The sequence below is a fragment of the Cydia strobilella genome, chromosome 6, assembly GCF_947568885.1.
Source record: "Cydia strobilella chromosome 6, ilCydStro3.1, whole genome shotgun sequence".
Lineage (NCBI taxonomy): Eukaryota > Metazoa > Arthropoda > Insecta > Lepidoptera > Tortricidae > Cydia > Cydia strobilella.
The window spans coordinates 4,084,356-4,104,335 of NC_086046.1; the positions used below are offsets into that span (position 1 = coordinate 4,084,356).

A 19,980-nucleotide genomic window follows, 5' to 3' on the forward strand; every position below is an offset into this window, starting at 1 on the left:
TGGAAGTTGTGTATTTTTACGTGTCGGAGTCGGTGAGAAATTTTTTGTTGACAATGTTGACATTTCTGACGATGCGTTTTGAAATTGCATCGACTCAACTTGTTCGTTCAGAATTACATTCAACATCATTTAAAAAATAACAAATCTTTCTTATGGAATTTAAGGTTTATGACATAAAATCATTAAATAAAGCTAAATTTGGTAATCTTTATTAAATTCTCAAGCCATTTATTTAATGATAATTCATATCGAACGAACCATTATTATGAGCGTTTTACGTTTTGTTATCTGTCAAAAGCTACTACGCTCCATCCAAGGTCAAATTACTTTCCCCACTAGTGGATAAAATGCGTTTTTCCCCGCTTGTTTTAAAGGATAAAAGACGGCTTTCCGAGCTAGTGAGGGGAAAAGAATTATACTCACTAGGAAGATATAATATAAGATGGAGGGTAGAGCCTCTACCTTTCTTGTATTACATAGCCGCAGAATAAGTAATCGTACATAGGGCCCTTTAACCCAACTTTAACCTTTGCACATAGTACCTACTTTACAGTACCTACCTACTTACTACTTGGGAGATACTAATAAGGTCCATTACAAATTACAATGAGATTCTATAGTGCTTTGAACCTGATTTTATAGGCAAACACACGGCAAACAATTCAAACAAACCAGGTTTTATACCCCCTTGAAATGAACCGTCACTTTTATTGCTCAATTTATTGGCTATCCATTTTATTCTGACAGTTTATACTACCAAGCTAAAATTATGTGCGCATATATATATGATGATTATTTTATTACCTATAATCTAAAACGAAATAATATACAAAAAATGTTTTCGTGAGATTAAAATATAATAATACTGCAAATTACGAATACGTTTACGAAACGCTGTCTGGTATTTGACAAAACAAGATTGCCAGGCAACCTGATTGACCTAACGGCACTTATTACCATAGATCTAGTTTCTATTTTATTTTTATATTCGTATCGAGAGACTTTCTGATTTGTATCACGTATTAAATCAAGAATCATGGCGGAGAATGCAGATAATATTTCAACGTTTAGTGTCGATGGCGGGCAGGACACGGTTGGCTTACCTCGGATCGTTATGGTCACAGAAGGTTCCGACACTTCAGCGTCATCCCCATCATCCACCTCCTCTTCTGAAGACAACTGGGCCAATCTAATCAAGTCCTCAGAAATACCGCCAGAATACTGGCACATACAGAAACTGGTGAAGTACATGAAAGCCGGCAACCAAACAGCGACAATGGTAGCGCTTTCTTGCTTGAAAGACCACGATTTGACTATCGAAGTAAACCAGAGAGCTATCCAGGAAATTGGCGGTTTAGAGTTGCTTGTCAATTTACTTGAAACACGCGACCTTTGCTGTGTTTTAGGGGGATTAGCTGTTCTTAAAGATATAACGCCTAATATTGAAATAAGGAAGAAAGTAACGGATCTTGGAGCGATTCCTTTGCTAGTAGGTTTGTTGTCAGACCCGGCTAGGGATGTGCAAATTCTTGCGGCGGAGACTATAGCCAATTTAGGGAAGATTCGGAAAAGCAGAAAATTCTGTCGAAAATTTGGGGGATTACCAAAGTTGATAGATTTGCTGGATGTTAAAGAAAGGTAAGTTCATCCAAAAAAACAAACATTAGACTAATGGTTGCTGATAGTAATAGATAAGTAGAAGTAGGTTAGGTTAGTTATATTACTAAGTATGTTAGGTAGACGAATATTAGGAACATACCGTTGTCCCCGTGGTCTCGGAGAAGTCTTCTCCGAGACAGCGTATATTTCCACCTTATTGTCTGTATTTTCCGAGACCACGAGGACAACGACGTCCTCGAAACGTCGGAGGTAAATTTAAAACTTATTTTACGCGATTAAGTCCCGGTCGTTGTGAATAATAATGAGTGAAAATCGTGAAAGTTTAAATCGGTATTTTGAATACCTGTTTTTAACTTGGAGGAATTAGGTACTAATAAGCACCCTACCTACCTACAGATAAATTGCACTTTCTAATGTCTGTGACTGTGAACGTCAATTTTAGTTAGTTAGCTAGTTTTGTAGTCTACAAAACCGAAAGGGTTTGACCTTCCTCGTAAAATCTGGTGCCGCCTGAACAGGCTGAGAACCGGACACGGCCGCTGCAATTCAGCCACACACAAATGGGGATGGACGGCTTCCCCACTTTGCGAATGCGGAGAGGAAGCCACAGAACATATTTTTAAACGCTGCCCACTCTACTCTTACCCTGGGCCTGCTGAGGATCTGAGCACCGTGACACCTGAGTTGGTTGCTTGGCTTGGCAACCTCAAGGCTACACTCTGATTGCCCTCAATGTATATATGCCATACGATTAAATAAATAAGTTAGCTAGTTATTCGTAGTTTGTATGCTTGTTATTTTCTTCGATATTAATAATATTAGGTAGGCATGTACAGCTTCTTACAGTTGTAGAAACCGATAGATTATTGAATACCTAATTCAAAATCTTGAAATAGAGTCGAAAAGTAACAAATATTCTTCTCTCGACTGTGTAAAATATGTTCAAGGCTATTTTAGCGTATCTAATCAATGGAAGTTATACCTACGCACATAAATGTTTATGTGATTACTAGTATTAATTATTACATATTATGTTTACGTAATAACCCGAGCCCTTATTTATTACTCTTACATCATTCTCGCAATCTACGGTACCAATAAATTATAGTACTTAAACAAAACAGAATTATAAAGTAACTGCCGTGTAGTACTTACACATTTGATACTTGGCAGGAATCTCGTAACGCCACGAGAAGAGCTGAACGAAGACGAATTACAGTTCTTAGACATAGCACGCGCCGGCGCCAAAGCTCTTTGGTCCATGTCCGCATCCCAAAGAAACCGAGAGGCCATGAGAAAATACGGCATGATCCCTCTCATTGCAAGACTCTTGAAAACCATACATTTGGACGTAGCCATCCCGGCCACCGGGCTTCTCCAAATGTGTACGAACGAGACCTCCTTCCAACTAGCCATACAGACCGAGATGATGGTCGATGATTTGATAAAACATTTGGCCAATGAGGATAAGGATTTAAAGGTAGGTTTATAGTTCCTTCAACTTCACTGTCAAGGTCATAAATAGGTATTAATCGTCAGCGATTATCAATTTATCAATTAGCTAGCCATACACGCACGGATTTGCCCGTCGGATCTGCCTGAAAGATGTGTCTGGCGGACACATCCGTCAATGTGTGGCGAGAAATAGACAGATTTGTCCGCCGGATGCCCGTCCGCTGCCCATCTGTGTCTATTTCTCGCCACACATTGATGGATGTGTCCGCCAGACACATCTTTCAGGCAGATCCGACGGGCAAATCCGTGCGTGTATGGCTAGCTATTGTCATGGGCATCTTGTTGTAATTTAGGTATCGTAATCGTTTCTCATATAATATTATTTTGTTTTACAAGTACATACATGATACATGCCTATGTAATATCACCTTAAAAACTACATACAGTTCACCTTATAATTTTAAATATGGACAGTCATGCAAATTGATTTTTACTTCTATCTATTGCAGCATTTCGTTCTCTCTCTCCTCCAAATCCGCCCAAGACTTCCTGTCCCTATAGCCACTTGGGTAGCCAGTTGTGGCCCGCGTGTGTGGGCATCACCTACCCCTCTTGAGTCCATTCGATTCTTCCGTGTGTGCTAGGAGCTAGGAAGCCGATGTGGTCTAATACTAAAATTTCTAAGCCAAGCAAAGAATACTAGAACCAAAAGTCGTCTTTCAATATTTTCTTCAAGTATACAGTTTTCCAGAAAATATGGAAAAGTATTCAGAAATTTCACGAACACAGAATTTTTCATTTTAGAAATGGAAAATTCCATTTCGTATACAATAATATAATGTTTCTAAGGTTGGTTTTAGTGTCACGCGGACCGTCCGCGCAGATCGCTCCGCGCCGCCAAATTGTATGAGAAAGTTGTCCGCTCGAGCGATCCGCGCGGACGGTCCGCGTGGCACTAAAACCAGCCTAATACTGGAAATGGAAATTCCGACGGCACATCAGTAATTAAAACAATTAAAAGTGGCGTTAGATAAGCGATGCTCTGGCGAAATGCTCATTAACTATATTGACAAATTTCAGATCATTTCACATGGCGGGCGTCTGTGTGTACATGTGCGACTATTGTTGATAAATATCAAACGCACCGTGTAACATCCGTACCGGTCTGCTTTTGCTTGATAATCGATTACCTACCAATGATATTATATAACTATAGATAGACTTATATTGACCGGGATACAGACCGTGATTACCTTTTGTATTATTTGTTATCCCGGTCAATATAAGTCTAGTGAAACTAACCGTGAATCATTCAAAACTAACTATAGATAGGTTATACTCATACATAAGGAGCATAAAAATACTTCCATATTTATTTCTATACATACGAAGAAATCTGTTATTTTTGACAAATTTTCGCATTCTATTCATTTTTAGGGTTCCGTAGCCAAATGGCAAAAAACGGAACCCTTATGGATTCGTCATGTCTGTCTGTCTGTCCGTCCGTATGTCACAGCCACTTTTTTCCGAAACTATAAGAACTATACTGTTGAAACTTCGTAAGTAGATGTATTTTGTGAACCGCATTAAGATTTTCACACAAAAATAGAAAAAAAAAAACAATAAATTTCGGGGGTTCCCCATACTTAGAACTGAAACTCAAAATTTTATTTTCATCAAACCCATACGTGTGGCGTATCTATGGATAGGTCTTCAAAAATGATATTGAGGTTTCTAATATGTTTTTTTCTAAACTGAATGGTTTGCGCGTGAGACACTTCCAAAGTGGTAAAATGTGTACCCCCCCCCCTGTTACTTCTAAAAAAACCATGCAAACTTCAACCGAAAATTGGTTTGAACGATATCTAGTAAGTAGTTTTTGTTTAATGCGTCATAAATCGTAAACCGCAATTTACCTTTCACTCACGTTTCACATAAAAAATACATTGTTTAAATTGTGTAATGTACGGAACCCTCGGTGCGCGAGTCCGACTCGCACTTGGCCGGTTTTCGTCATACTCGTTGTTAAATGTTGTTAAACATGAGCTTGTCTTTTTCTATAAACTGAAATAAATATCATATACGAAGGAGCTTGTCTTTTTCTCTTTCGGTGAGTGGGAGCTCGTTAGCACGTGCACATTTCTCGCTTGCCCAGGTGCGACTAAAGGCAACTTGTACAATTTGTCACAAGGCAAGTGCAGTGCTTCAATTTTGGAACGCGTATAACATATCTTGAGTTATAATAAATCACTGTTACCTACCTCATATTCTCGGGGTATTTTATATGTAGGTATACCTATTATGCAGGTTAATTGTGATAAAACCGAGTCTGTATATTTATAGAAAATAAATTATAGACAAAGCTTACAAGTAGGTACTAAATATAGAACTCACTCATTTAAATATTATCATAAAATTATAACCTCGCCGCCAGACAGACGCTCCGGCAGACATTGACTCCGTTGCATAATTTACGAGTTTTTTACTCGCAAGCCGTAACAAACAATTAAATTGTAACGCAACATTCATTATTTACTCTGTTTTGTTTTCCTGGTAGGAGTAATAAGGCAGTCAAGACTTAAGATAGACCTATCTTCAGAAGTACCTGTAATAGACATGCAGTGTCGGCCAAAATGGCCAAATATATCACAACAACATTTCAAAACGGTAGCCGAGAACTTCGCTCTTCTAGTTGTATGTAACTTTATCGATCTGATTTCAGACGTATTGCAGTCTGGCTATTTACAAATGCGCAAGCGATCCCATCACTAGAGACATGATCAGAGAAGCAGGAGGGCTAGAATTACTCGTAGAAGCTGCTTCGGATCCTTCAAATAGAGCAAATAAACCTCTCATGGCGGCCGTGACGGGGGCTCTGTGGAAATGCGCGAACAGTGAAGCTAGTGTCAAAAGGCTGGATACTCTTCAAGCAGTGCCCATACTTGTGAAGTTGTTGGATGATGAGAATAATGGTGTGTTGACGAATGTGGCTGGTGCGTTGGCGGAGTGTGCCAAGTCACCGCCGAATAGGGACAAGATTAGGGCCGCTGGGGGCATGCCTATGCTAAGTGAGTATACTGTTTGCATTGTTAGAATGTTACGAACTGTAATATGCATTTTTACCTCAGCAGCTCGAACAAGCCTACTTTCCTCACTCCAGGGAGTGAAACAAGGTAGCTTTTTAATTTAGTGAAGGCCATGAACTGCCACTTCATACTTTTACTACTTTTTTTTATGGTATGGTATTGTATTATATTACATTTTTTTCTGTTTATTCTGTGTAATTCAAAATACATTTTTACCTTTAATATATTCTCACTACTGAGGTGAAAAATTATGTGTGCAACACGAGAGCAAAGTTATTTTACATCTCGTGTTTTTGAGTTCCTCGCTACGCTCAAGATTCTACCTTAGAATCTTTCGCTTTCTCGGGACTCAAAATAAACACTCGCAAGAAAAACCAACTTTCCTCTCTTGTTGCACAAATAACTATTGTAGTCTCGTATGTTATTGATAAAAGTAAAAAGATGGCATCCTTGTCGCGCTTTAATTCGTAATAAAGCTAATACTTACTTTTTTTTTGATTTAAAAAAAAAAAAATTTCGTTATTGGAACATTGATTACAGTTCACCATCTCAACAACACACACAAGCCTCTCCTCGAAAACGTGCCCCTCGTCATAATGGAGTGCGCGAAGGAAACCAGCTGCATGCTCGAAATAGATGAACTCGACGGCGTGCGACTTGTATGGTCCTTGCTCAAGAATGATTCCCCGAGAGTTCAGACAAATGCGGCTCTGGCTTTGAGCCCTTGTGTGCAAAATGCGGCCGATTCTGGGGAGATGGTCAGGTCTGTAGGTGTAGGGTGCGGTATGATTATCGTGTTATCTGTGTATATTGATCCTGAGTGCCGATCGAATTTTTAGTCGTCTTTTTACATTTTTTTCGCTCCACCGAGTTTGAACCCACGATTTTTGACCACCACACAAATATGGAAGGTTAAGTGTATATTTAAATAATTTGGTAACACCAACAAAAACTTAAGTACTATTGCTAAATTATTAAAGTTGCCACTCTCTGCACTAAACACTACCTAGTTAGTACTTGGGTCAAAATTCTTTTCGTTGTCTTGTTTTTTGTCCCCAAAAATTGTGACGGAGTGTAGCTTTTTGTATGAGATGAAATTAAGTTTTTAATTTTTCTCATATAAAATATACTCTACCTACAGCTGGAAAGACATGCGATAGCACTCGTTTTTTTTTTTGATAGAAGACAAAAATACAAGCGTGACAGTCGTGACAGAGTGGTAAGAAACAAGACAACGAAAAGAAATTTTGACCCACTTAATGTTTATATGTTGATTTGTGATGCGGTTTTTGCAACAGGTGACTGTGGTTTTTGCGCACGGTTCTCTTATATTGACCGGGATATAGAACGTGATTACCTTTTGTATTATTTAAGGTAATCACGGTCTATATCCCGGTCAATATAAGTCTAGTGAAACTAACCGTGAATCATTCTAAACTAATATTTTGTTGTCTAATTCTTATATGTGTGCATGTGCCTAGTTTTAAGATTTCAATTCAAACACAATGTAATATTGTTCTTGAATAAACAATGATGATGATGATTATATTACCAACAGGTCGTTTGTTGGTGCTTTGGAACTAACGGTAGACCTGCTAGACTCTGAAGACCACAACGTGTTGTCAGCCGTCTGCGCAGCCATCGCCACTATAGCGAAGGACAATGAGAATCTGGCCGTTATATCTGATCATGGTGTAGTTGGAAAACTGTCTAAGTTAGGTTAGTAACGTAGTAGACGTAATGGAAAACAAACCGGCTTACTCGGTGTTAATGGTAAGAGTCACAACAAAACATGAACGTTTTACGTTACATTATCGAAAACAAACAAAATATTAACGAAAAATATTAAAAAAACATGGAGGTCCTTCTTTGACTACAGTTTGATTGATAGATTTGAGTGACAAACCGGCTTAAAACATTTTCAAATAAACATTTAAATTTGATAAATTGACAATGAGGAAAAAAATATTACTTATTATACTTATTAATGTTTATGATCCTTCATTATTTTAGAGTTCAAAAGGATATTTTATTTCTCGGTTTCAATCTAGCAATTGAGGCTTTATCAGAACATATTTCAGTTCTAGCTCTATTGAAATGTTAACCGGTACCATTTTGATAAAGCTAGAACTGATTTACGTCATGTTTTCTGAGCGTTAGACGCCTTCCAGTGACGACAACGGACGACCATCTCCGAGCCAACCTAGGCGTGGCCATCGCCTACTGCTGCGACTGGGCCCAGAACCGCCAAGAATTCAACAAGCGAGGCGCCATCTCACCCTTAGTCAACTGGATGACGTCACGAGATCCTAACGTCCACCGCGCGACTGCCCTCGCCCTGTATCATCTGTCCTTCTTCTCTATCAACTGTGTGACTATGCATGCTGTACGTTTTTTCTACTTTATAACGTAGTTCATAAGACACAGTTGGAATTGCACTGCTGCAATTGGGCCTAGAGCCGTAAAAAGTTCAACAAGCGGGGCGCCATTACACCCTGAGTCAACTGGATGACTTCTAGAGCAGATCAAGCAAAGAGCAAACACCCTTACTAAACTGGATGAGGTGAGGTCAGGAGCTCACGAGTCACGAGATCCTGGCCTGGTCCACCGCGTGACGGTTTTATTTTATTACTTGCGTAGACACATTAAATATGGCACTGAGCTAGCTAGTAACCGTGAACTGGATGACTTCAATGCACCCTGCATTTCGCTATAGGTACGTATTAAATTAAGACAACATTGATTCTATTACATTAGGTGCCGCAACCAAGATGACAAGATTAGTTTATCGACAACCTCCTATCGAAAAGTAAAAATCCCATGACAGATGCGACAATTGGCGTTTTCTATAAAAAATTATCAGACCTAGATCCCATGTTCTTCTAACACAAGTACTGCATGACGATTAGGGATTGCTCCCGTTATTGGTTTTCTATACAAATACAGTACCGGAACCGGGAATTCCCGGTTCTCGCCTTACAAACTCAGAAAAAAAGTATATAAAGCTAGAAATTCGTGTGACGTAATTAATGGCCCCTAATATATATTTTCCCTGTGTCGGTGTGGTGAAAATTTTTGTGTTTCACTCTGTGGCAAAATTTGTTTGACCCTCATGCCTTGAAACCCTCGCAACGCTCAAGATTCCATTTTTAGGGTTCCGTACCCAAAGGGTATAAACGGGACCCTATTACTAAGACTCCGCTATCCGTCTGTCTGTCCGTATGTCCGTCTGTCTGTCCGTCTGTCTGTCACCAGGCTGTATCTCATGAACCGTGACAGCTACACAGTTGAATTTTTACAGATGATGTATTTCTGTTGCCGCTATAACAACAAATACTAAAAAGTACGGAACCCTCGGTGGGCGGGTCCGACTCGCACTTTGTCCGGTTCTTTGCTCGGGTATTAATATTAATTAGCACGACACGAGAGGTTAAACAACAACTTTGCCCCCTTGCCACGAGAGGTTAAACAACAAATAACATAACTATTCCACACCGGCTTCAAAATAATAAGTAGCTACGTAGCACCAAACAAACCAAAAGTAGTTATATATATAGGTACTACAGGGTGGGCCAGTGATAAATGCATTTAATTTTTTTTTATAAATAATTAATTTTTATGTTTTTAAATAAAAATTATAGTTAGAATTTGGGATAAAGAAATAAATTTTACGTTTTAAAAATTAAATCATCAAGATGTCGTCCGTAGCGGTTGCGGCACTCTTCCAGTCTTGCTTGTAAATTTTGAAAGAGTTTCGTTAGAAGTTGCGGAGATATTGATTGGATTTCTTGACGAAGATTCTCCTTTAATTCTGCTGTGGTTGTCGGATTATTTGAGTACACTTTACTCTTCAAGTAACCCCACAAAAAGAAGTCTGCCGAAGTTAAGTCAGGGCTTCTGGGAAGCCAAGCAATGTCACCTCGCCTCGATATTAATTTTTGAGGAAACATTTCACGCAATACTTCCAGGGTCACGTTACTTGTATGGCAGGTGGCCCCGTCTTGCTGAAACCATGTGTTATTGTTGTAACCATACGATTCGTGAAGTTTCGGAGCCAGGAAATCTCTTAACACGAAAGTCTTTCAAAATTTACAAGCAAGACTGGAAGAGTGCTGCAACAGCTACGGACGACATCTTGATGAATTAATTTATAAAACGTCAAATTTATTTCTTTATCCCAAATTCTAATTATAATTTTTATTTAAAAACATAAAAATTGATTATTTAAATAAAAAAAATTAAATGCATTTATCACTGGCCCTGTACTTAAATTTAGATAATTTTCAAGTAGACTCGATGTAGCTAGGTAGGTACTACTTATTCCAATACATTTTCTACGAAGCGTACAAATTACAAATCCCAAAGTGGATTGTTGTTGTTTGTTGTGTGTGTAAATTACATTACATATGTATATGTTAAACATCATATTGTTATTTTTAATATCATACATGTATGTATGCTTACCTGGGTTTAGCGAACGTAAGGGCCAACTATAAAACATCAAAAGGTCGATGGATACCTTCCACTATTAAAATTCATAACGGGTATCAGCCAGCCTTGGGCTGTTGTAAGACTGGCCTACATAACTGTAACTGTAGGTATAACATTATATTTTAAGGTCTGACTTAACAATTTTTTTGGTGCAAAACTGAACTTGTGCGTTTATGTCGACAATACTGTATTAATGATTTCAAATCTCTTCGTTATATATTACAAAATGAAAGAGTGGCTGGAACTCTCCTTATGCGTAAAGCGTACCACACGTGGGCTGAAATAATGAGAAATTGAGCACTGGAATCAATGGTTACGGAATTAATTCATACATTGTCTATGGCTACTGATTTTATTATATATAAAAATCATCAAATCCTTTTAGGTGCAGGTTACTGAAAACTTGTTCTATAACTAAACTATATTATAGCTAGAACTTGGTGGACGGACTAGGATGGTTAACGTAGCGAGTTGGACGGTTATCATGTTTATAAAATCTGGATCGTCTTGAGCAAAATGGTCAGAAAACTATTCCGGTGTATAAACGAGGTAGCGCTGCACGTATAGAGCGATGTCTCGCTTGCATACCTGAGCGACGTGCAATTATGAAGACCGCCCAACTGGCCTTAATTCGGCTATCTACCCTTTGCGCCACGCCTATCGTGCAATCATAGTGAAATTAGTCGGAAAGCACGAAGGTTGATATTGGGCTATTGGGCTATACCGCGCGCGTCAGTTGATGTCTTTGGCGGTCAAAGGATTAATCAATATTTATTTCATTCCAGGCTGGCGTTGTCCAATTCCTGCTCGAAACCATTGCCTCCAAGGACCCGATTCTCCAAGAAGCATCCGCTGGCTGTTTGTGTAACATCAGGAAACTAGCACTCGCCACAGAGAAGATTAAATTGAAACAGTAACTTTTTTATAACATCAATGGCGTAATATAAAGTGGCAAAGCGGGCAAAATGCCACAGGCCCAAGAGGGGTGCCAATTTGACCACCAGGCCCCCATGGATTTGCTTCGGGTCTAAGTCTGAATGGTTACGCCGGTGAATAACACGTCGGCACGTCGGTAACTAAGTATTATCGAATTCGGAGCTATCTCTAACGGGGGTCTACAGTTACACTGGAAGCCCGTTTCACGAAAGCTTGTAATTGTGTCAAACAGGCGGAAATACTTTGAAATTAATGGAGTTAAAAAAAGACTTCCGCAATTCTGAAAATCACTTAAAAGTAGGATCGTTCCACGATAAGAGTAGAGCGAGTCACCATTTTTTGTTTGCGTGTGCCTTTTGTTCATGTCATAATAGAAAAAGTGTTGTACCTATTTACTTCTAAATATAACCAATGAAAATAAATAAAAATATGTAATGCCGATTTTTTAATTTCGACTCGATTTCGTGTATTTCGTTCAATATACACATGTACATATGTAAATCTTGACATGTAATTTATATTACCAATAAAGTATGAGTATTTGTATGAGTATACTATCCCCAATACTATGCATTTAAATTCTAGTATGTAATAGAATTAACAACGAGTGGTGACCCCTGGATTCCCAATTTATATCGGTCCTATAAAAAATAGCATTTTGCCGTTATCCACAGATTTTTCGAGTGACAAATCGGGAGCTCGAAATTCATAAATCAGCCCCCAGGCCTAGTTAAATCATACGACGTATAAAGTATGAAGAATACAGACGATATATGGCTCAATTTTTTTTATACATAGATAAAATGACGATATTATATTATTTTGAGATACAACGGTGATATTTTAATAACAGAGCAAAAGTTAGTTCTTTCGTTTACCTACATTGTTTCAATTTTTTATAAACATTATCCCTTTTAGGGTTCCGTACCCAAAGGGTTAAAACGGGACCCCATTACTAAGACTCCACTGTCCGTCTGTCTGTCTGTCACCAGGCTGTATCTCATGAACCGTGATAGCTAGAGCTAGACGATTAAAATTTTCAGAGATGTTGTATTTCTGTTGTACCTATAACAACACATACTAAAAAGTACGGAACCCTCGGTGGGCGAGCCCGACTCGCACTTGTCCGGTTTTTTAATATTCGCTATTACCAAATAGTTATTCATTTCTAACAAAAAAAAATGAGTCCCCTAGTTTTGACAGCTGAAATAGATGGTGTTGTACTGCGTCATAGGTTTTGTTTGTGGTCACTGGATTGTCATACTTCAACTTTTGAAAGTTAGGTACCGCATAATGTAGAGAACGTATAGCACCGTCTACATCAGCTGTCAAATTCAAAGCACGCGAATTTGTTTTATACTTTATACCTCTTATAAAATCAATATATCTTTGTTTTTACACACTAATACCAAAGATAGATATAACTCCGTAATAGATGGATACAGTCTAAGGAAAAAGCGTGCCTCGAAAATCACGAAAATTTGATTCTCGATCAGATGGCGCCACTACATTTGGCCTACTCTCGTATAGATGGCGTTGACGGTTTTGTTTGTTATTTAACAATTTTAACGCATATCAGTGAAAGAACATGGGTCAAAATAATATACCTAATAATAATTAATGCAAATATTGCAAATAAAAAAAAAGATCCATATATAAATACATTTTTTGATATTTTTATTTTTAGTTTTAATCGTGTGTCGATAGATGGCAGTGAATTTACTGTGGCTTCAAAATTTTCTATGACTGTACCGCTCTATTCTATTATATCCTCTATGCTAATACCAATTAAGGCTTCCATCAGAGTAAGCTCATCAGTTTTTTCTGTTAGGTAACACTAATTTGCTCTAAATAAGGATTTTCTTAACATTTCATAGGAAAAACGTGTTTAAGTACCTATTCTCAAGATATACGATACGAGTAAAAGGACTCGACTGAAGATAAGGCTAGGTAAATAATTCATAAGTTCCGTACCAGACTGACAAGTAAGGTCATCTCTACTATTTTGTATTTTGCTTTTTGTTCAGCAATTATGAATAGATAATGACGTTGTTGATGTGTTGATACTAAACAAAATGTTATTTATGACTAGTCACATTACTCACATTTCAGTTTTTAATTCTGTATCCTGGTTCATAGGTTTTTGTAAACAACTTTACGTAGGTACTTATAATTTTTAGATACTTTCTCGCAATGACATATACACGGTGACTAAAAAATAAGTGCATTCCCGTTGCCAGGGGAGGTTTTGGGATTATACTGAGGAACTTTTTTGCTATGGGACCAACCCCATTTTGGCGGGTCCATTTTCTATGGGAGGGTATTTTTTTTTTCGCGATGTCGTGGTTAATCCCATAGTAAAAGTTACTCAGTATAATCCCTAAACTCTTTGGGTACGGAACCTTAAAAAGTAGCTTGTGACGGCTGACTGGCCAGTGTTTATGACGCAGGTAGGTACTATATTTATTGCAACCGTTGAACGGCATTACGCAAACTGCGAGCTGCGGGTTCCTAACCTTGCCGGCGAGTGTTGCAAGCGCGGTGGCAATGAGCTCGTCAACACCCATAAAGACAGGTGCAGTTTTATAATGGGTGCATTTTCTTTTTTCTTTTTTTTTATACCACGTCGGTGGCAATCAAGCATACGGCCCGCCTGATGGTAAGCAGTTACCGTAGCCTATGGACGCCTGCAACACCGGAGATATTACACGCGCGTTGCCGACCCTTTAAAAACCTGTACACTCCTTTTTTGAAGAACCCCATACTGTAGCCCCTCGAGAAAACCTCGGCAGGGGGCTCATTCCACAGCCGAAGCGTACGCGGGAGGAAATTTCTCTTAAACCGCACAGTACGCGACCATTGCTTATTTTATAGTAAAAGTATTTTCTCTTTATTTAGTAGATGAAAGCTCCGTTAAGCCCCTGCTCTACTTTTAGTTATAATTATAACAAACTTAGGTACATAAATGCAGCATACATGTAAAGAAATAATTAAATTATTTAGAAACAAATTTTAACGAAAATAATGAGTGTCCGACCGAAACCGAAAACATCGGTCGGACACTACAGAAAATAGTTTCGGCGCAGCCGAAAGGTTCGGCAGCTTTTTGCCTGAAACATGATTTATCATGCCGAAACCGAAATGTCGGACACCAAAAATAATACTGATATGAATTAATGACAAAGTAAAACTCTACTTAAATTAAGTAGGTACCTCCTTTATTATTTCGTGGTGCCCTTTTATTTATCAACCTCAAATTTTGAATGTTATGATGCAACAACGCAATAATCTCATAATAAAATAAAATAAAAGTGAGCGCTTTCGACACAAGTTACGAGAAGTTTTCCAATATACCGGATATTATGTCACAGTGCACCGCAACGCATCAATGGTGGTGTGATGTCACAATATTCTTAAGCCGTAACTGGCACTGCAATTTCTATGCACATGCGTTTTAAACGGTATATTACCTACATCTAAGTTTCGTAAGACATTTTCTGCAGCGGTGGACGGAAGATTTGATAGGTCAATGGAGGTAAGACCAACCGTAAACCGCTTTATGGCGCATACACAATTTGCTATAAGTATAGAAAAATAAAAGATACGATACGCAGAGCCGGTGCTGGTTCCTTTCCCATTTGTACATGCCCCACGACTGCCGCCATACATGAGGAGGGGACAAATGGGAATGATTCATTTGAATGCACCTATTCCTATCTGTGCCCGGCGGGGACAAATCGGAATATACCCGGGTGCTGGCGTTATTATATATACGGCGAAGTGTGTAGCGTAGCCCCATTAAAAAGTTTCACAATGATGGTAATATTGCTCATAAGAGAAGTACTACACGCAAAGCGAGGGAGAAAATGCAATGGAAATTGGAAAGCTGCACAACGCAAGCTGCCATCAACTTTTATAACGCCAAGGCACTTAATACGACATCACACTAATTTAACAATATCTACGTGAAATGATCGTTGTGAATTGCCGCCTGCTCCAAATGTTACACGCATTAGAGCTGTTTTGGTTCTTTTTTATCAAGCGGATTCGGTCAAAATTACGATCGATATACAACCGTGAAAATGATGATTGTGCTCAGGTGCAAGCAGTTAAACTTCTGGTCCGAAAAAATGGAAAACCGTTGGAGATTTTCTTTTATTTTCATTTTACGGGTATTCAAAAAAACCGACTAAAAACATAAAAGACCCACATTTTTACCTCAAGCTATTGAACTCATTAGTAGGGTTCTCTACCTCAAAAGAAAAAAAAACTCGTGCGTCTGTCTCTGTCTGTCTGTCACAGCCTATTTTCTCCGAAACAACTGGACCAAGTTGAAATTTGCTACACATATAAATATTTGTGACCCAAACACGGAATGTAACGTAAACAAATGAATTTTAAACATGGGGGCCACTTAATTTTGGAGGGTAAATGAGAAAATTAAAAAATAAAGTTTTTTAAACTATATTATGTTACATATTAAATGAAAGAGCTCATTGTGAGAATCTCAAATATATTTCTTTTTTATAATTTTAGGATAAACAGTTTAGAAGTTGAATTCAAGAAAATAGGCAAAAAATTACCAATCTCCGAAACTACTGTCTAAAATTTTGAAAAAAAAAAAAAAATACACACATATTTTATCTTATAAATGACAGGAAAACTTACATCTTTGGTGACAGATTGCACAAAAACTATAAGTGATAGCACTAGTGTGTAAAAGAGATTGATAGCAAATTTATTAGGGATCATTTCGTTCCTACACACTTTTTCTGTATCTTGAACGGTTTCCTTAAAAATTGAGAAAAACCGCGTTTCTGGCCCTTTGCGGTGTGGGGGGTGACGCATAGGGGGGAGGGGTGGGGAGGGTTGATGAAAAATAATTTTGGTCCATAACGTACAGTCGCCATCAGATATATCGGAGCGGCCAAGGTGCTCACAAATATCTGAACACGCCTCTATTGTCAAGGCGCAAGTTGCGTGTTCAGATATTTTTGAGCACCTCGATATATCTGATGGCGACTGTACATATCTCAATATTACCAATTCAAAAAAGTCTTCCATTAATAATGCCGTAATTTTAGCTAATTTTTCGTGTTTAATTTTAAAGAGAAAACATATAATGACTCAATTAACTTTGTTGTTGCGAATGTTATCTTAGTCCGAATCTACCTACTTTTTATCCGTCGAGTGGTTTTGAGCTAAATATGGTCACCAATTATTAACCACGTTGTCTTTAATGACTTTCACCCATTACTTATGGGGGTCAGTCACTCGTCCGAGGTCTTGGTTGACTCGCAGCGACCAAGCATGCAGTTGCATTGCAACACATTAGCCTTTGTGGCTACCGTTGAGTTAGCGCTGTGGCTCTAAATAAACAACAATGTTTACAGAACAGAGTTACATCTCACTAACTTGGCAGTTAGTCAGCAAAAACTACGATTTGTTAAGTTAATATGTCTCACAATAGTTTAAATTCGATTTGTTTACATTTTTGCATTTGAATTTTTCTGATTTATAAATCTGTCTTCTGTATCTGTTTTCTGATTTAGAGATGTAGTAGGCAATTTTCTATATATATACAGGGTGGCAAAAATAAGGGCATTTCTTTACCGCAATTTCGGGGTTGGTCCCATAGGTAGTAAAAGTTGCTCAGTATAATCCCAAAACCTCCCTGGAAACGGGAATGCACTTATTTTTTAGCCAGCCTGTATATGCACATTATACGTACGTATATTTTTAACCTACGTTTTTTATTTGTTCAAAAATGAGAGGGCAAAAGAATGGGGTTGGTTTTTTTTTTAATTTCATAGAGATTAAAAGGCTTTTTATTATTTATTCATTCAATTATTGTTTGTTGTTCAAAAGTAAGCGTCAATGCAAAAATAAAAGGACTAGACGCATAGGACTCTAATAGCGGCTGTTTTTCTCCAAAGGTCATTCGATGATTCGACAACGACATCCTATATCGGACGCTCTTTTCTAAATGTTCGTAGACTAAAGTTTTCAATTTACATTTTCTAAAGGCGTTTTTAAAACAAGGTATTTTGCAATTTCCCTGGTAGATCAAATACGAGAAAATCCAGCTTGTACTTGACACCGTCAACATTGCAGTTATGCACTAATGCGTCGAGAGATGCACTGTTGATTGTATACTTGCATTGTACTTACATAAATAATGACTTAACCATGGCAACTATAGGTACAAGCAGTACAAGTTGTCCTATCCAATGTGCATGGAAAATTTGACATAGAGAAAATGTGGTTTTGCAGATTAGGTGTCCCAAAACCGCCACGTAGGTAAGGTATTATACTTCAACAATGGTCCGCAAATGTTATTTTAAGCTTTAGGGTTTTTTCCACATTTGTGTACCTCAAAAGGAAAAAAACGGAACCATCATAGTATAGGATCACTTTGTTGCACGTTGTTCCGGTAGCAATAGTAGATTGTTAACAAAGGGATGAAATGATGCCTTTCACCCGAGTTTAACACTTTTCATTTTGAATACGAGGAAAGTAAATACATAGCGTTTTTTAAAAACATGACTAAGTATAATTTTTATAACATTTCTTGAGGGTACTTTCATTTCAATCAACCGATTAGGTAAAAGTATCGGTATTTATGGAATGGGGAGTTAAATATCAAAATGGAAATTGTATAACAAATCCAACCAAATTACAATTGCTTATCGTAAAAAATTATCGATTTGCTTTGATTTAGTTTAATATTTTAGAGTTAGTATTTTCCTTGTGTTGGTGTGCTGAAAAATGTTGTGTTTCACTCGGGGGCAAAATTTGTTTAACCCTCGCTCGTGCCTTGAACACTCGCAACGCTCAAGATATCATTTTTCGAACCACTCGATTCGTTCCAATATGAAAATGTAGCCAGAAAATGGGTTAGATTTAATTAAAAGTAGATACCTATAGTCAGTAATTTGATAGACTTATATTGGCCGTGATATGGACCGTGATTACCTTTGTATTGTTTTCGAGCTCCCGATATTTCGACGCAGTTATAATTAAATAAATAAATATTATTGGAAATTTTTACACAGATTGACTATGTCCCACGGTAATCCCAAGGAGGCTTGTGTTATGGGTACTCAGACAACGATGTATATATAATATATAAATACTTAAATACATAGAAAACACCAATGACTCAGGAACAAATATCTGTGCTTATCACACAAATAAATGCCCTTACCGGGATTCGAACCCAGGACCATCGGCTTCACAGGCAGGGTCACTAGGTCACTACCCACTAGGCCATAGCGGTCGTCAAACAAAAAAAATATAAATACATGAATCTTGTTCACGGGTAACAAAGGTAATCACGGTCTATATCCCGGTCAATATAAGTCTAGTGAAACTGAAACTTATTTGATAATTTCAGACGCCAACTTAAAAGTAGGGTAAGTACATAAACTACCTATCCTGACCGATCCAATGATTGACTCTGGAAAGTATGTATGTACCTATGTACCAGTTATAGGAAAGTCTCCACGGTTGCCTTTTAAAATAAGATTAAATGTGTGGTTGATTAGTGGTATCCCGTTTTACCGAAGAAAAATAAAAATACCTGTGATTGTTTTAAAGTTTACTGTCAGTTTCGTTAGTCTACCTACCTACTGTTTTCAAACGAAGATTTTGCGTCGCTTCGAATCGTATTTTCAGCTTATTTAAGTATAGCGTATTAAGTAGCTCAGATGAAACAGTAAATTATTTTACGGAATACTCATTAGATACACTTATGCTAAACTGCCGTTTCCCTTTGTACGATTGTGTGTTTCGTGCTAGTCTCATTAATTCTAATTACGAGTACCTATGTAAAATTACGCTGATAACTCTTTGATAATTAAATCGTACCTTCATCAAAGCGAAGCGCTGGTCATCGTCGATTCCCACAATCGGTGAAACAGGCATCGTTATTTGTTGTGTAAAGAAACGTAATGCTTGACGATATTCACAACGCGAGTACGGAGAAACGTGCGGCTTCCGCGGGCGTCCACGGTCAACTAACGTTTGTGAATTGTGTTGCTGTTGTGGAAATCGTGAAAGGAAAAAGGAAACAAAACATGAATGGCGGTGCGTTGAGTGCGTCTACGCATTGTTTGGACATAGAGGGCTTACCGCGAACCAAGTTCGACGTGTTGCCTCTTTGTCGCACTTGTAAATTTTAACGTAAGTGTGACAGAGGGAAACAACACGTCGAACGTGGTTCGCGGTAGGCCCTCTGCTGAGAGACAGAAAATTGATGTTGTTATAGTCGACCCTGGTATAGTCGATCGATTTGTAGCTGGCCCTGAACGGCTAATCCTTTGTCTATTGTTAAGTAAAACCGCACGTGCTACTTACCTGCATAAAAGAAGATTGGGTTAACCGGTTACTG

The 19,980-nt window shown here is 38.1% G+C and overlaps 2 protein-coding genes and 1 long non-coding RNA gene across 3 annotated transcripts in view; 1 reads left to right on the forward strand and 2 right to left on the reverse strand.

The window, feature by feature from the left end:
• Positions 1-19,615, reverse strand: part of LOC134742003 (SEC14-like protein 2) — a 31,125-nt gene extending 11,510 nt beyond the window's left edge. The window contains exon 1 of the mRNA XM_063674922.1: positions 19,458-19,615. Within this exon, the coding sequence (XP_063530992.1) occupies positions 19,458-19,514 (57 nt within the window). The 5' untranslated portion in view covers positions 19,515-19,615. The remainder of the gene's footprint in view (positions 1-19,457) is intronic.
• The window catches only part of LOC134742023 (uncharacterized), a 213,793-nt gene that overhangs the window by 38,892 nt on the left and 154,921 nt on the right, over positions 1-19,980 (reverse strand). The window lies entirely within an intron of this gene.
• LOC134741992 (armadillo repeat-containing protein gudu) lies at positions 888-11,655 on the forward strand. The gene is made up of 7 exons (XM_063674910.1): positions 888-1,638; positions 2,794-3,100; positions 5,798-6,143; positions 6,702-6,924; positions 7,720-7,880; positions 8,333-8,547; positions 11,438-11,655. The coding sequence occupies exons 1-7, from the start codon at positions 1,037-1,039 to the stop codon at positions 11,567-11,569; spliced, it is 1,986 nt and encodes a 661-aa protein (XP_063530980.1). The 5' UTR covers positions 888-1,036; the 3' UTR covers positions 11,570-11,655.

What these genes read in the sequence shown, in the direction of transcription:
- LOC134741992 (XM_063674910.1), top strand. Translation starts at nt 1,037, where the DNA reads ATGGCGGAGAATGCAGATAATATTTCAACGTTTAGTGTCGATGGCGGG. An exon ending in TTGCTGGATGTTAAAGAAAG is followed by an intron (nt 1,639 to 2,793) that starts GTAAGTTCATCC and finishes GATACTTGGCAG; the next exon opens with GAATCTCGTAACGCCACGAG. An exon ending in TGGAAAACTGTCTAAGTTAG is followed by an intron (nt 7,881 to 8,332) that starts GTTAGTAACGTA and finishes GACGCCTTCCAG; the next exon opens with TGACGACAACGGACGACCAT.